The 15,771-nt window shown below is 37.6% G+C and overlaps 1 protein-coding gene across 11 annotated transcripts in view; it reads left to right on the top strand.

Annotated features, from left to right (window-relative positions):
• The window catches only part of PGAP1 (post-GPI attachment to proteins inositol deacylase 1), a 35,634-nt gene that overhangs the window by 6,681 nt on the left and 13,182 nt on the right, over positions 1-15,771 (top strand). For 2 of the 11 annotated variants that reach the window (XR_014948134.1, XM_015867653.3), the window contains exons 7-24: positions 109-175; positions 974-1,079; positions 2,772-2,827; positions 2,907-2,990; positions 4,349-4,398; positions 5,188-5,239; positions 5,460-5,537; positions 6,606-6,681; positions 6,948-7,021; positions 7,096-7,147; positions 9,132-9,198; positions 10,124-10,232; positions 10,598-10,636; positions 11,652-11,745; positions 12,442-12,532; positions 12,749-12,946; positions 14,363-14,495; positions 15,359-15,409. Coding sequence is in view for 7 of the 11 variants with exons in the window: in XM_015867653.3 (XP_015723139.2) it covers positions 109-175; positions 974-1,079; positions 2,772-2,827; positions 2,907-2,990; positions 4,349-4,398; positions 5,188-5,239; positions 5,460-5,537; positions 6,606-6,681; positions 6,948-7,021; positions 7,096-7,147; positions 9,132-9,198; positions 10,124-10,232; positions 10,598-10,636; positions 11,652-11,745; positions 12,442-12,532; positions 12,749-12,946; positions 14,363-14,495; positions 15,359-15,409 (1,477 nt within the window). In the remaining 4 variants the exon portion in view is untranslated. Of the gene's footprint in view, positions 1-108; positions 176-973; positions 1,080-2,771; positions 2,828-2,906; positions 2,991-4,348; positions 4,399-5,187; positions 5,240-5,459; positions 5,538-6,605; positions 6,682-6,947; positions 7,022-7,095; positions 7,148-8,212; positions 9,078-9,131; positions 9,199-10,123; positions 10,233-10,597; positions 11,173-11,651; positions 11,746-12,441; positions 12,533-12,748; positions 12,947-13,752; positions 14,496-15,094; positions 15,169-15,358; positions 15,410-15,771 lie in introns of those variants that run through there. The other 9 variants (XR_001556293.3, XR_014948135.1, XM_085552861.1 and 6 more) reach the window with 9 other exon arrangements.

Raw genomic sequence — 15,771 nt, 5'->3', positions numbered from 1 at the left:
TTACATTGTACAACTATGTTGTATCAGCATAACATTGTCTCTTCTGACTACTTGTATTGCCCTGGATATTTTCTTTCTAGATTTAAATTTACTTATCCTGTTTTCCAGGTGTAAGGAATTGATCCTGGCTACCATCAGAGCTTTTTTTGATCTCATAGATGAAAACACAAGGCAGGTTTGTATGTGTGATCCTGTATGTAATTCCCATCACACTTTCTTTTTCCATCAAAAAATGCTCAATCAAAACAAATAACACCCTGATAGACAGGAGGCTCACATGGGATTTTTTTTCTGTGTCATTCTAAGACAATTATTACCTTTCTGATATTTGTCTCTGAAAAAATCACATGGCTTTCTATTATTTGCCCAAGATGTCAGAAATAATTAGATGTTATAATTAATAATTTAAAAAATTATCAGAAATAATTAGATGTTATACAAGTAAATATAAATGTAAGAATTTTCAACTCTGCTGGAAGCATGGTACATTGGGAAGAAGGTACGTGTGTCTAATTAAATAACAGTAATAATAATAGTAGTAATAACATGGGAGACCTGATAGCAGCTTTTCAGAACTTAAAGGAAAGGAATAGATTCTTTAACAGGGTGTTGTGACAGGACAAGGGAAAATGGCTTCAGTGTAAAACAGGAGAAATTTGGATCAGATATGAGCAAAAGGTCTTTAAGATAAAGGCAGTGAAGCGTTGGAACAGGTTGCTCAGAGAGGTGGTGGATGCCCCATCTCTGGAAACATTCAATGTCTGGCTGGAGCAGGCATAGAGCAGCTTGATCTAGGGTAGATGCCCACATTCATTGCAAAAGACTAGATGTCTTTTAGAGGTCCCTCCTGATGCAAATGATTCTGTGAGTAATAGCATGGTTTCCTTGTGTTAAGAGTAGGCAAGGATACAGAGCACCCCTTAGCTGTACTGATCATGCCATTAATTTTTTTGTTTTGTTTTGTTTTTTAAAGATAACCGAGGATCCCAAGAAGAGAATGTCTGTGTTGAATCACCACTTTGTTAGACACCCTGGAAAGCTTTTTGAGGAAAATCCTGAAGCTCTCACAGAACTTACAGGTGTGCACCAGTTTTCTCCTGAACAGGATTCAGTGATAGTCCTTGGTTAAGAGTTGATCTTCTCACCAACAAACATCTGAAATGAAGTTTGTCCTTTTTTAGACATTGCTAAAATAATGTATAGATTTTAGACACAAACTGGTTAGTGTTTGTGTGATTTCCAGCACTAAATAGGTTGAAAGTGCTAGGGGAAAAATGAGTATGTCGTTTTTATATGCCTTTGATTCTGAGGGTCAATCTCGACACTTAAACCAAGATGTCCATTAGGAAGTCTCAGAGACTGGGTATAGCTGGACATTAAAAGTATGGTATAATATATGCTTACATCCTTTTCTTGTTAGAGGGATAGTGTGAGTACTGTAGAGCCACTGTGATAATTCTGTGCTTCTTAAGAAAATTCTGAATGGCCTGGTGTTCTTCATCAACAACTTCCTTTTCATAACGATGTCAAGTAGCAGGGTAAAATGGGTCACCTACTGGTGATTTCCTTGTAATTGCTAAGAATGCATAGTTAAAGGATAAGAAATCTTGAGCATATGGGTTCTTGGGAGCTGAAAAGGTGTTTTAATAGGACACAGATACATTCCTAGTTCTGCTGAAGAGGATTGAACTGAGGAAAGCCATTTTATTTTGGAGATATTTAAAATGTTAACTATTTCAGAGCTGCTGAGGTGGCTGGAACTTTGGTTTCTGGTTTTGGCCACTGAAAGGGAAACTGTTGATCACAGCCTGAACCTGTGATTAACCATCTGAGGCAAGTGACGAGTCAGCTGTGGGAGCACAGGTGAAGGTAATTCACCTGTGCTCTCAGATGGGGTGGAGCTTGATTCCACCTCTCCTAGATCCCATTGAAGGGCTGACCACCACTAAGGTAGCATCTCTTTCTGGAGATTGCTCCTTCATGGAGTTTTTGTGGTGAGTTTCAATATTGGTGAGCATCCATCTTGACTGAAAGCCTCAGCACTGGCGAGTCTTTCCTTAGATACACTTTGACTATCTATTTACTCTGTAGTTACAACCATACGCTTGTGTTATTTCAGCTATACAGCCACCCTCTTATGAGGAAGCACTTAGGCACTGATGTGCTGGAATTAATTCTGCAGAGGACTGTCAAAATTGTTAGCTCCTGGGGAGCTGTGGTTGTTCACAATAAGCTTTTTCTGGTGACACTGAAAAAGATATTAACCTTCTTTAACAATAACTTGTATAGTTTGTATATCCAATCAGTTTGTTATTGTATTATTCTTTTTCTCCAGATGCATCTTTGAACTCTTGTACCTGGTATCCAGCTCATCTCTGACTTAATTTCACATAAATTTCTGTATTAGTTTTCTTAAAAGGACAATGGGAACAAAAAATGGGAATGTTTCTAATGTTGCCTCAGATTTAATGTCTGTCACTCTGTAATTATTATGTTACTTGGTTTCTTATTTATTTTGACTTCTTGAGAGCCTGATTTTGAAATCCATAGACTTTTCCTTTTGCAACTAATATGTAGTAATGGGTTCCTAGAGTTTTGTTACTTGCTGTGTAATTGAAGATAACTGTTGCATATAATTTTAAGAAAGCTTGTGAAATTTAAGGTCACTTATCTGTAAGAGACAAGACTTGGCAATAAAATAAAGATGAGATTTGGAATATAGGGAAGAATATTTCCTAGAGGGTGACATATAAAAACTTATTTGTTTTTAGGAACTTTCACGTGGATTAAAGTCAAATCCTCAAAATGGACTTATCTGGTTTACAATGTAAGTAACATTTTTCTTCTTTGTGTTTTTATGTTTGTCCTTTTTACTAATGAGCGTTCTTTTTTTTTTTCCTTCTAAGGATTCTGATGGAAAATACTTCACATTTCCTCTCGCAAGCCACAGAGCATCCTACAGTCACTTTTACTGTGAAAGCACTATGTTGGTGAGATGATACTTATTGTTCTGTCTGGATTTTGTTTATAGATTTGTATGGTCTTAATTTGGTTTCACTGTGTATTTGAAGACAGTTTAGTGAATAGTGGTTGAAATTAATAACATCCACTTGCAGTTACAGCCTATGCTTTGCATCAGTTGCACTTCTTGTTTTAGCATGTCACGCTTAGCATTTGAGGTCTGAAACCTTCCATGCCACCCAAACTTCAGTGTCTTATTTCTGGTTCTATTTTAGTTAGCCTCAGGTTGCTTTCTCCTTTAAATAGGTGTAGCTGTATTGATTGCTTTAGATGAAGAAGTTACTGTCATTGTTGCCAGGATTCAGCCATACCTGTAATTCAGGAAGACTGTTTGTAGGTTTGTTTTACCATGATATCATGGAAGTGAGCCAGAAATTCTACAGAAATCTTTCACTAGGCAGCAGGAATGTAGCTGACTATATTCTAGCCAGCTAAGAATACAGCACCTTCTCAGTTGTCTCCTTTGTTGAGAGATGATAGCACACGTTGTATTTTTAGTTCTATGTGTATCAGTTCAGCTAAAATGTTTTAGAAATAATTTTTGATAAGTAGGAACGTAAACTCTTGGCAAACTGGAGGTTGATAAATATACCTGCTAGAATTATTTGACTGTTTTGGATTAGTGGCAGGGAAATTTATATGCTTTCCTATTCGATCCTGCCCATCCTTCTTACCACAAAAGGAAAAAAGGTTCAGACCATTGTTATGGAGTAGAGTGTTTATCCTCAATTCTTTTCTAATTGTTATTATCAGGAGCAGCTTCCAAGTCTTTACCTTCATTTGCCAGACACTGGATGTGCTTTTAGAGAAAAGTATTGATTCATAAGGAGAGAAGACAACTAACAAAATTTCAATTGGTTCCCAAAAATAGAAACAACATCTTTCTCATTCATGTTCTGTCCTTCCACAACTGGAATCCCAGTGTGATGATACCAAACTTCATGTTAACTTCTGTTAACGCAGAAGTCTGACTTGGCTGTGAAATGGAAGAAAAAGGAAAAAAAAATTGATGGATACATTTCATTAAAAGCAACTGAAGTTTGAGAGAGACTATTTTGGTCACCGTTTTTGCTTTTGCACTTCATCATATAATATCCTTAAGAGAGTTAGGTTGCCATAGCAATAGCCACAGCAGAAGATGAGTGAGGTGAAGGGTGGAAGTTTGTTTCTCCTTTGTAAATTAATTGCACCGGTTTCTTCTATCAAAGATTTTGAACAATTGGTATGCTGAAATTCTTGCACTGCTAGAAATAAAGAATTACTATTTCTAATCTATTTCTAAATTCACACTTCAGTAATGTACTTCCTTATGGTATTGCTGTTGCAGGACACAAGTAGCTGGATTTATGGCTGTGTGAACAGCAGCTCTTCAGTATGGTGAGTATAAACATTTCCTGTTTTTTGTTTAAATAAATCTTGTAAGACTACATTTGAGCTCTTGAGCATATAAAATAGCTCTTTAGATTTAGGGAAAGCTTCTGGATAGATTTGAACTAGTGTGGTGTTTATTTGTCTGGGAGGTGTACTGAATTGTGTTTGTAACTATTCTGTATAACCTTTGACTGGCATCAAATAGAGGTTAACATGGTGCGGGACTGCTGTCTAAAACCTAACCTAGTAAAATCCACAGCAAAATCAGCATTGTCCTGAGTTTCTTTAGCACTGTTTAGAGAAATAAATGTAATCTAAAAATAATACATGTAATGAACATTAAGAAATTCATTCAGTCATTTTATAATGTAATCTACATGCCTACCAGTTTTGTGCACAAAATGGTTATTCCTTACAGTATGGTTTTGGTCTTCATGAAACCACGGATACTTTTAATACTTAACACTTGTTAAACTTTATGTATTAATTCAGAGCTGATGCTGCATTTGCTTATTGAGTTTTTTTATTGAGTTGGCAGTTGCGTGGTTACTAATGGCTGTACATGACAAAGTTACAGCTTTACTTATTTTGTTTTTGCAAGAGCAAGATTTGCAATATCTGACATGGTTGACTATGGTTTGATTAGTAAGTGTGGTATTCAACTGCTGTAGGCTCAGATTTGTTCCCAATACGTAAATGTGAATCTGTAAAGAGGGAGGGAAGCCATTCCACTGTCAAAATGTAGTGCTTAGCTAGTTAGTATGTTCGTTCCTTAATTGGCATGGATTTTTGCAGCCTGGAAGCTACTGATCTATCCTGGAGGGCTGAGTTACTTCCAAACGTCAAGGTAAGCACTGTACCTGCCTTGGTGCAGTGAAAGGTATTTGGTGGGTTGTTCTGTGTCATGGGAGAAATAACTGTTGTGTTTACAGCATTGTAACATGCAGTTGTATCCCAGAGGCAGGGATACAAGTGGACATCTGATGATTGATAAGCTAAGGGCTGTGTTTAGCAACAATTCTTATTTTTCTTTATTTCATTCTTTCTTCTTTAATTTACTTTTTAAGGTTGTAATACTGAAACTTCAAGACTACCCTTCTTTGTCCCACATTGTCGTTCTTGCACCACCCTCAGCTGGCAATAAGGTAAAAAGATGGAACGTGGAAATTGCTTGTTCAGAGTGTTCGTAGCTTTCAGATCCTATGATGGAAGATAAAGAGTTAAATATGTGCTAAGTTGCACTGGTAAACTGAAGACGTACTACAGTGTGGTTTGAAGGTTAACTGCATTAACTTATTTAAGCTAATAAATATTTGCAGTTGATAAACTTCCAGGCTTTATGAATAGTGCTTGAAAGATAAGGAGTAACAGTTCTCAAGCAATTCCTTGGAGTTCTTGGAAGTTCTTGCTTGTTTTTCTTAATATTCTAGTTTTGTTCCTGTATTTTTATTTTAGTGTAATCAATTCTTTTATTTGATGTGGCAGAGAGTGCTGTAGATATTTGAAGGTTCCACATATAGATTCTGGGTGGAATAGTGCAGGCAGCCCTGCAAGCTCTGAAACCACCAATAATGTGGTAGACTGAATTTTACGCAGTTTGATGCTTCTGAATCTCAGAGATAATTGGGGAAATGCAACCTGCTGAGTTGCAGTTCACTGTTAAAAATCATGGGAATTGGCTTTTCAAGAGAAAACAGCTGATAAACTTAGAATGTGATGGAAAGTAATTTTCAAGTGAGCTAAATGTGCGTTAGATATGGTAAAAAAATGTATCTGCTGTGTGCTTTTCTTTGGTTTATGTGGTTAAACTTTGGGAACCAAACCAGAGGCTCTTTCTGCTTAGGCATTGGTACGCAGAACTGGGACAGATCGCTCTCCTTTGCCAGCATCACATCCCCACTTCCCGTCCCAGCCTTGAACAAAGAATGGGGAAGTGGATTCTGATCTTTCTCAGCTGTTTGGATAGTGTTCTGAAGAGTACTGCAGATGATTGAAAGCAGGAGAATGGTAGAAATTATGCTTAAGATATCCAAACTTGTACTGCTGTGTACAAGAACAAACTAACTGCCGTTTTTGATCAGTGGAGCGTAGAAAAGTGACATCTCAGTATTTGTGTCTTGTACTTTGCCTGAGGCTGTGAATAGGACTTGGCTAGAGCAAAGGCTTTAGTCTTGTGCTGAATTTAGATCTGTACTCAATATTCTGAATTGCAGTTTACTTTGGACTGTGAATTCTTCAACGAGGACTCCAGAACGATACAGCTCCCTGTAACAAATCTTTTTTCCTTCGGTAAGTGTATGATGTTACTTTTGGAAGAAATATGAAATTAATATCACTAACGCTTTGGATAATAATTTTTCCCAATAATTCCAATGGTCAGAATTTGTTAATTAGTTAATTTGGTTTTTTTGTGTGTGGAATTGTTTTTATGAAAGTTAATAAGCTCCTGCTAGCAATAAACAAATAAAAAGTGGGGTGGGGGGAAAGAATCTGAAGATGTAGTGACTTCTGAAATTATCGGTATCTAATGATTTGAAATAATATATTATTTACAGGTCTTTCTTCAAGCAAAATTCTATTAAATTCAACTGGTTTATTTTACAATGTACAGCTTCAGCACTTTAACCAAGTAAGAATAGTACGTACTTTTTAAGCTAATATGACCACTGTTTGGGGACTAAGTTGGTTTTTTTTATGTTTTAGGTATATCAAGCTTTCAAAATATATGTCGAGAGCCACTGCCGGTCACCGATAGGTAAATATACATGTTCAAAAGTATACGTTTATATCACAAACCTTGCTGAAAATTCTGAAGGCAAAAACTTGTGGAAATATAAGTCCACTTGAGCAATGGACTATAGGCAGTGTTATTACAACTCAATTATTAATTTTAACTTTATTATTAACTTCATATTATTATAACCTCCACAACCTCTCTGGGCAGCCTGTTCTAGTGCACCGTCACTGTCAGAGTAAAGAAGTTTTTCCTCATGTTTATATGGAACTTCTTGTGTCCCCGTCTGTGCCAGTTGTCCTGTCACTGGGCACTACCAAGAAGAACCCAGCCCCATTCACTTGACTCCTCCTATGAAATTAGATAATTATATATATTGATAAGATCTTCTCTCAGTCTTCTCCAGGCTGAACAGTCCCAGGTCTCTCAGCTTTTCCTAATTTCAGGAGATGTTCCAGGCCCCTAATAATCTTTGTGACCTTCTGCTGGACTCTCTTCAGAAGCTCCATCTTCGTTCAATTGGAGAGCCTGTAATAAGTCCCAGTAATCCAGATGTGGTCTCACCAGGGCAGAGTAGAGAGAGAGAGAATCACCTCCCTCGACCTGCTGTTTGCACTTTTTAGCGCACCCCAGGATAACATTGGTCTTCTTGATCACAAGAGCACACTGCTGACTCATGGTCAACCTGTCATCCAGCAGGACAGAACTCTTTTCTTTCAGGCCAGCCCCTAATCTGTACTGATGTGAGCAGTTATTCCTTCTCTGATATAGGTCTCTACAGTTGCCCTCATTGAACTTTGTAAGTTGTTGTAGAACGGCAGGAGAAAAGCAAACGACCACACCTGTCATTGACATATGATCAGCTAATCTCGTTTATTCCTTGGCTGTGTGTACCTTTATAATACGGATAATTAGCTCATACATATTGCAAAAGCGGAGCTCATCATTAGTTCCCAATTACATACCATCCCCAAGTATCTTTGCAACTTGTTTTTATCATCCTGAAAGTTACTCCCTTGCTGAGTTCACAAAACCATGGCTGGTTTCTCACCATCACAGGGCATCCTGTTCTTGCTGTCCTTGCAGGTGGTATGGCTGCTTGTTTGGCTGCACTGTGTTTATGACCCTTCTCAGCTAGCCAGCTGTAAATAACACTCTCTACAGTAAGTTTCCTGTGCTTGCAGCTCTCCAGGCTGTCCAGGTCTCACTCAATGGCTGCACAGCCTTCTGGTGTGTCAGCCACTCCTCCCAGCTTCATATCATCAGCACACTTACTGAGGGTGGACTATGTCCCTTCATCTAGATCGCCAAAGATGTTATACAGTACCATACCCTGTACTGGCCCCTTGGGTGCACTGCTAGATACAGGCCTTCAACCAGACTGCTCTGCTGATCACAACCCTATGAGCTCTGCCAGTCACCCAGTTCTCAGTCCAGCTCAGTGTCTGTCTGCTCATCTATCCCACACTTCCTATGTTTAGCTACAAGAGTGTTATGGGATACATTGTCAGAATCCTTGCTGAAATCAAGGTAGACAACATTTTTTTAAACAAAGTTGAATTAGCTTGAGGAAATAGTTTTCAAGTGAAAATCAGAGGCTTTCTCATAACTGTCCTGCTTTTTAAATGTTGGTGTCATGTTTTGTTATGTAACAACATGTGTTTAAAAGTCATCTTTGTTCAATGCTAAGTGCACTGTATTGCACTGCAATTTTGATGTAAACACAAACAGAATGCTTCTGTATAATGAACTGCAGGTTAACTGTTGTTTTACTTCTGTTTTTAAAAGTCTTAAAGTAAAATTATATGGGGTCAAACGTGATAGACAGATGTAAATAAATGGTAAGCAGTGTGTATATATTTATTTGTGCTTTGGTGTAGTTTTGAGGTACCTAGTGAATGCTTTGTATTCAGTGGAACTACTACATTTTCTTCATTTAATTTTTGCAGACACTTGCCACATCTTGTTCTGAATGAATTTTGTTTGCAATTATCTTCCTTTTCAGAAAGAAAACCTAGTGTTTACAGACTACATATACCCTGGTCACATGAAGACTCAGTAACTGTGGCTAAGTAAGGACTTGAACAATTGTAATTTCTTATTATGTTTTGGAAGAGATTGAACATTCCATTGTGGGCATGTTTCTGACATGAGACAAATTCTCCAGTCTCAAGCATGTTTCTCCTCTGTGTGTCTCTCAATTATCTGTTTGCTTTCCTTGACAAAGAAGTTCTTTTGATTTTTCTTCAGATAGATAAACTAGTTACTTGATTGGTAATTATTACTTATTTTCTGATAGTGGATGCTTGATTTCTTGGTAGATTTAAGCTTTGACCCCTTAAGGAGTGGGAACTAGAGCTCGCTCTGGATACTGTTTTCTTCCTGTAATCCAGATTTTTGATCACAGAGCAGCCCTAAGCTCTTTCAATAGCATAGCCCTGACAAAAGTGAATGATACACCTTGAGATATGTGTCACTCATGAACTGTAGGTTGAACTTTGGGTTTGTTTTTTTTCTCCTGTGTTTTCTGTTCAACAACTTAATGCTTATAGCAGACCAAATTGCTTCTTGAAAATCCATTCTACCTGTTCTCTTCATTTAGCACGTTTACATGTTCTGTGAGGTGTTAGCTAAACTTGTCAGTTTTCATTAGTACTGTGCCTCTTGATATAGTGGAACACAGCGGCTTGGGAATGTGAAGTAGTTCTTGGATGGCTGGATGGGACTTAGAGCTGCATGACCTAGTGGAAGGTGTCCCCCTGTCCATGGCAGAAGGGTTGGAGCTAGGCAGTCTGTAAGATCCCTTCCAACCCAAACCATTCTGTGGTTCCTTATGTTAGAATAAGCAAGTTCAGTAGACCATTCAGTTCATAGGTTGTGATGGCACTTGATGAACTAGTTCTGATTCATGTGTGCTTGATGAAGACTAAAGTGTGCTATTTTTTAAAAAAATGATTATTAATAATCATGATCACCAGCGAAGTTGCTCTCTTTCAGTGTTCCATCGTTTACTGAGATTTCTGCAAAGCTGCACGTTGCTCAGCCTGAAAATGAGAGCAGGGTTCCAGTGCTAAATATTTACTCTTCCTCAGACTGTCAGTATGAAGTAAGTGAGAAACGTTTAATAGCTAATTTGTGTCAATGTATAATTTTTGTATAATTCATTTTTCAAATCGTATAGCTGGCTTTTAGCAAAACAAATACTAAACTAAACTGAAGTTCTGCTCTGTGGCCTTTCTGTAAATGTAGTACTTGTTGCAGCTGTTTTGCAAAGCTGTTGGAAGTTGGGCTAATGCTTCTTGATGCAAAACATCAATGTCTTTGTTTAAAAACAAGTTGATAGCAAGATGTACATTTCAATTACAGGATTGCTGTGTTCTCATAGTTAAGTTGGTTTCTTAAAAGTGTTTTGTATTTGTTTGCCATTGTGCAAAATAACACTCAAAACATCTGTTAATTTTTTTAATGCAGGTAATAGTGAAGACGTCGTTTTTACAAATTCTTGGACAAGTAAGAGGGGTTTTCAATATAAGTTTCTTGTTCCTTTCTTCCCTACTGTGGCACATGAAATCCCTTCTTGAAGCCAAGAAGAGCTCTATTGAAGGAGCAGTTAAAACTTTGTCGCTTGGCATGGCATCCCATCTCTTGCCCCTATTTTCATAATAGAAAATGTCTCTTGCTCTTAAGAGCATAGTGCATTTGTTGAGCATCAGTTAGGGTAGTCTGTAGTTAACCTAGTATCTATAAAAAGATGGCACTGGAGGTCGTTTTGACTGTCTTACCAAATGAGTCAGTACTGATAAAACTTGAATGTTTGACGTGAACCAAAAGGAGGGTTAAAAAATCGTAAGCAGTTCAGTTTGTCTCTTTATAACTATTGTTGTATAACTATTGTAATGCTTTTGTGTATTGCTGTCAGTAAGAATAGACGACCCATCTGCAGTTGTTTAATTCTGAAAAGTAATTAAATCGCCAAGCTCCAAAGTGTGGGTCTGGATTATTACCGGCAAGTTTCTGTATCTGAATAAATGCAACTGTATCAAGGATTTTTTTCATTTTGTTATCATTTTAGAAGCGTTTCTGTACAGTTTTTATCCAGAGGGATATTAGTTCATGACTTTGTACAGTGGGTCCCAAGTGAATAAAATATGAGTCTGTAAGGATTTGTAACTCTATGCAGCTTTTGCTTGTAAGGTGCCTTTTGCTTTTAGGGCTTATTTATGTATTTTACTGAATTATCAATAACGTGCTACTTCATTCATTTTATATTTGGCGTGGGTGGAAAAAAAGCTTCTTTTTATAATTTGATCCCTTACAAAAACACGTTTGAGTCACCATTTATGAAAGCATTTTCCATACGTGACATTAATTGTTAACAGTGGTTATCAAATGCTTGTACGTGTTAACAAGAAACTGGTAACATCTTTTAGGATAGATCTTCCAGTTAAGTTGTCATGCTGACTTTATGTTAATTTTTGTGTGCATGTGTATCTATATGAATGATTTTCTTATCCTTGTCTTTCAGATAATAAGGTTCCATGCTGGCGCTCTTCCTGTCTATGTTGTTTCTAATATCCTCCTTACCTACGGAGGACAGTTGAGCACACTGATGTCAACAGGTAGCTTTCAGGAAAAATATTTTTCTAGTTTTTTTGAATTAATTACTTCTGAAATGTTGAAGATGCAGCAGTTGGGATTGTTTTATTTTCTAGCCAGGTATCATTGAATAAGAGCAAATATTTTGGCTGTACATTCTCCTCTAGCTTCAAGTTTTGTTGATAGTTCTCCATGGTTGTGTATTATACTCTCTGTATTAGCAGAGTTTGTTTTTTCTTTGCAGTTGCTTCCTTGTGATTGGTGTGTTGCACCATATTTTACTATTAGTAGAAAACTACTTAAAAAGACACGTTAAAGTCAAAAACATAATGTTAACATACAGAAAACAATCTTGCATGGAGGTTAGATTTGGCGACTGATTGTTAGACGTGTCTTGAGCCAAAATGCATCTTCATTTAAGTTCAGGTTGGTTTTTGTCACAGACTGAATTCCTCTGGAAGCTCTTGTGCTAATACAACCTGAGTATGAATGATACAGTGAATAAGGCCCTCTGATCATAGAATCACAGAATCTTTTAGGTTGTAAAAGTCATACGATAAGTCCAACCATGATGCAGTAGGCTGACTTACTGCATCATCCAGATTATCTTGAAAGTGAACTTCCAAATTTTCTCCAGAATTTGCTTTTTGTTGTGAATAGTTGCTGTTGAAATTGATGCCAAAATAATAATTTTAGGTGCTTTCTGTTCTTGATTCTAGGCCAGTGTTCAGAATTTTCACTTGAACTAGTTAGAGCAGCTAAGCCCTACAAAGTAGAACCTATTATAAGCATTGTTGTGTTTCTGCAGGGGTAAGTTTGCATTATCTTTTTTTTTTTATTATTATTATTTTAAAGCAGTTTCTAAAGCAAGAGATTTCAGAATAACTATTGGTGGGAGGACTATTTTGTTATGGTCTGACTGTGAGTTTGTTTGAAAGGCTGTAAGTAAGAGGAGTAGTTGATTAAATGTCTTACTGTAACAGTAAGTGGAAGTGATAAGTAATACTGCTTTCATGTTTTTGGCAGGTTTAACTGGTTTAGAGAGATATGGGATTCACTCTTGCTACCAGAGGTGGATGCTGCTGTACTGAGTAGTCAGGATGCATGGTTCCCCCTTGTGTCCCTGATTCTATTTCTTTTTGGGACAGGCATTGCCTACTGGAGTGCAGTATTTTTCTCTACGACTCTGAGAATCTTCTCTTCATTGTGGTTAACTCTGACTAGGTAAAACAACATTATACTCTAATTACGCTTTCTTAGATGCCTGCAATGTGGAAGTTGTTGTTTGCTTCAGTGTGAATGTTGGACAGATGAAATTCTGCCTGGTTTTAGGCTTTATGTGCTACTGCTAAGTACTAACGAAGAATGAGAAGTGCCTCATACTCCTTGTTACACATCACCAAAGGAGAACTTAAATGGCCTGTATGAGATAATAGAACCATGCGCGGTTGTATTATTTCATACAGGTTTTGATCCAGTCCTGAATTTCTTAGGGGGGCGGGAATCTGATGTTTTATAAATGTCTTTTAAGTAGAATAGTATTCATTTGGCCTTGACTCAGTATCTGGAAAAGTTCTGATATGGCCAGCAGCAAATAACTGGTTATTTAGCTGTTAATGTCTGTGGAGTTTCTTTTACCTGTCAGGTTCTTTTCTCAGGCTGCCCGGAGATGTGGTTGATCCCCCATCTCTGGAGACTTTAACGGCCAGGCTGGATCAGGCCTTGGGCAACCTGGTCCAGCTGTGGTGTCCCTGTTCATTGCTGGGCAGTGAGACTAGACAATATTTAAAGGTCTCTTCCAACTCTAAGGATTCTATGATTCTCTTTGTGATTTTTTTTTTTTTGGCATTTGTTGCAAAAGCTTTTAAGATGGTGCTTTCCTAATAACACTTCTTTTTCCCCCTATTTTCACTGTCTATTTTAATACCAGAATATTCTGTGTAATTCCAAGAAATTATAGGCATTGCACCAGCTTCCCATTACATTCCACCCCATTTTCCTATCTCATTATCTCATCTTTTTCATTATAGGTTCATGCTTGTCTCATAATCATATCTTCTGGAAAGCTGAGACTCAAAATAAGCTTTCCTGTGTCACTCACACTGTAAGCAAGCAGAAATTCCTGTCTGAGAAGAATGGTGTGAAATTGATCTTTCAAGCTTGTTGTTGCATGCTGCTGTGCTGCCTTTAAGACTGTGGTGTATTAAATGTTTGTCGGAGTCTCTTTGAGTGTGCAGCTGTGTAGCAGTAATAATACAGGGCTGGTTCTCTTTGTCTCAACGGAAGAACTGTGTGATTATGTAGGTCTAGAGTTAGGATGAGCTAGTGCTTTACATTCACCAAAGTATGCTGTGTTCCCCAAGTGAAGTATAAGTAATGGCTTGGTTACAGCTGGAAACTGAAAATGTCTTGGTTACAGGAAGGCATCAGGCAGTTTTGTTAGTTTATTTGGAGAAGTTTTTTTTTGTCCAGTAGCTTACGTAGCAGTTGGTGTATGCTTGTCTAACCCTTTTTTTTGTAGTTTTTAATCAGTTTGGAAGCAATGCATTCTTCCGAGTCATTTGTGAACCAGAGTGGTTGCTAGATATCTTGCAATGACATTAAAACTACAGAGTGTGACGGATTCTGTCTCTTTTTCAGACCTACCGTACTTTCAAAAGCTAAACTGATTACACCCAGAAGACTCTGCGTGGTGGGGTCCCTTGCTTTGGTTAGCTGGACCACCTGTGGTGCACTTGCTCTACTGATTATTTATCTCCAATACTTGCTCAAGGTACTGTAAAGCTAAGCGCTTTGAACTTGTACATGAAGTCAGAATTCTGTGTGTTTTGAATTAAAAATGTTAAAAGAAAAAATTAAGGCTACCATGTTGTATACTTGCAAGAAATGTTAAAATTTAGGTACTTGAAATAGATCTGTTTGTGGATTTTTCAACTTTGTCTTGTACTTCTTAGAGTGATGTTGTTCTTATGATACTTGTTTCAAAGGAATTTAAAGTTCTATGTGCGTGCTACAGTAACTCATTTATTTGCAGTTTTAACCTTACGGTACGTCATGTTATAAAACTGAATGCTAATAATGCTAATAACCTTCCTTGAACAAAAGCTTCAGTGAAAGAATGTTCTGTAGAATACTTCCTTCAATACTTTTCACAGGTCCTTTTGAAGTAAAGGGAGGAAGATGGATACGTGGCTATATTGAATTAGATTAGTTTTAATGTATGTCTAATCTGATCCCTTTACTGGCACCGTGGGGATTCATACTTAGTCCGTGCTGTTCAGTTTCTAAGGTCTTCTGTGCATCAGAGTATCTAACTTAGGTATCTGATTCACCCTATGGTTTTATAGTTGCTAAAATGGCTGCTATGGTTAGTTTCTAGGGAAGCCTTGGGAGCACAAGACCGAGAGTTAAGGGTACAAAAGGAAGCAGCCTGCAGGTGCTCTGAGGTAGGTAGGTGGCAGCAGAAAGCACAGCATGAGCAACGGGATTTCTCTATGCTCTTGGAACCTGAGAGATCTCCACTGAGGCCCTAGCTATTTAAAAAGAAAAAGTCAATAATTAGCCCCTTTGTTTTTTCTTGTATGCTACAGATTTCGTGTGAAGCAACTTTACTGAAAAAGCAAATCTGTTTTACAGGTTATAAAACTAAGCGTGAATGTAAGAGCAGAGCAAAACGTGCTGAATAGGGTGAGTGTGATTCCCGTTTCTCTTCCTAATTCTGTGATGACCAGAAACTGTTTGGCAAGTGCATGCATTATGTATTGTTATCATCTCACCCTGGCACTATGAGGCTGTGATAACTGAACGGCTGCAGAGTTTGCTTAGTGTGTGCATGGTGAAAATACAGGACACGAGTATCCGCTTCTGTCATATATGATTACTACAGTCAGGGCTCTAGATAACTGCAACGTGAACTTGATGGGTGATTTTCACCCACATGCTTTATTATTTCTCTTATTCTGTTCTTCTTCCTTCCAGGAACTCCATTTCTTATCACTGTAATGGTGTCAGGATTTCTCTCTATTCTTTTCTTCCAAAGACACAAACTA

Source organism: Coturnix japonica, chromosome 7 (assembly GCF_054131305.1).
Source record: "Coturnix japonica strain WE chromosome 7, WE-NBRP24, whole genome shotgun sequence".
In the NCBI taxonomy this organism is placed as follows: domain Eukaryota; kingdom Metazoa; phylum Chordata; class Aves; order Galliformes; family Phasianidae; genus Coturnix; species Coturnix japonica.
The sequence above is the reverse complement of the archived record's forward strand: the minus strand, read 5'-3'. Positions and strand labels throughout refer to the sequence as shown.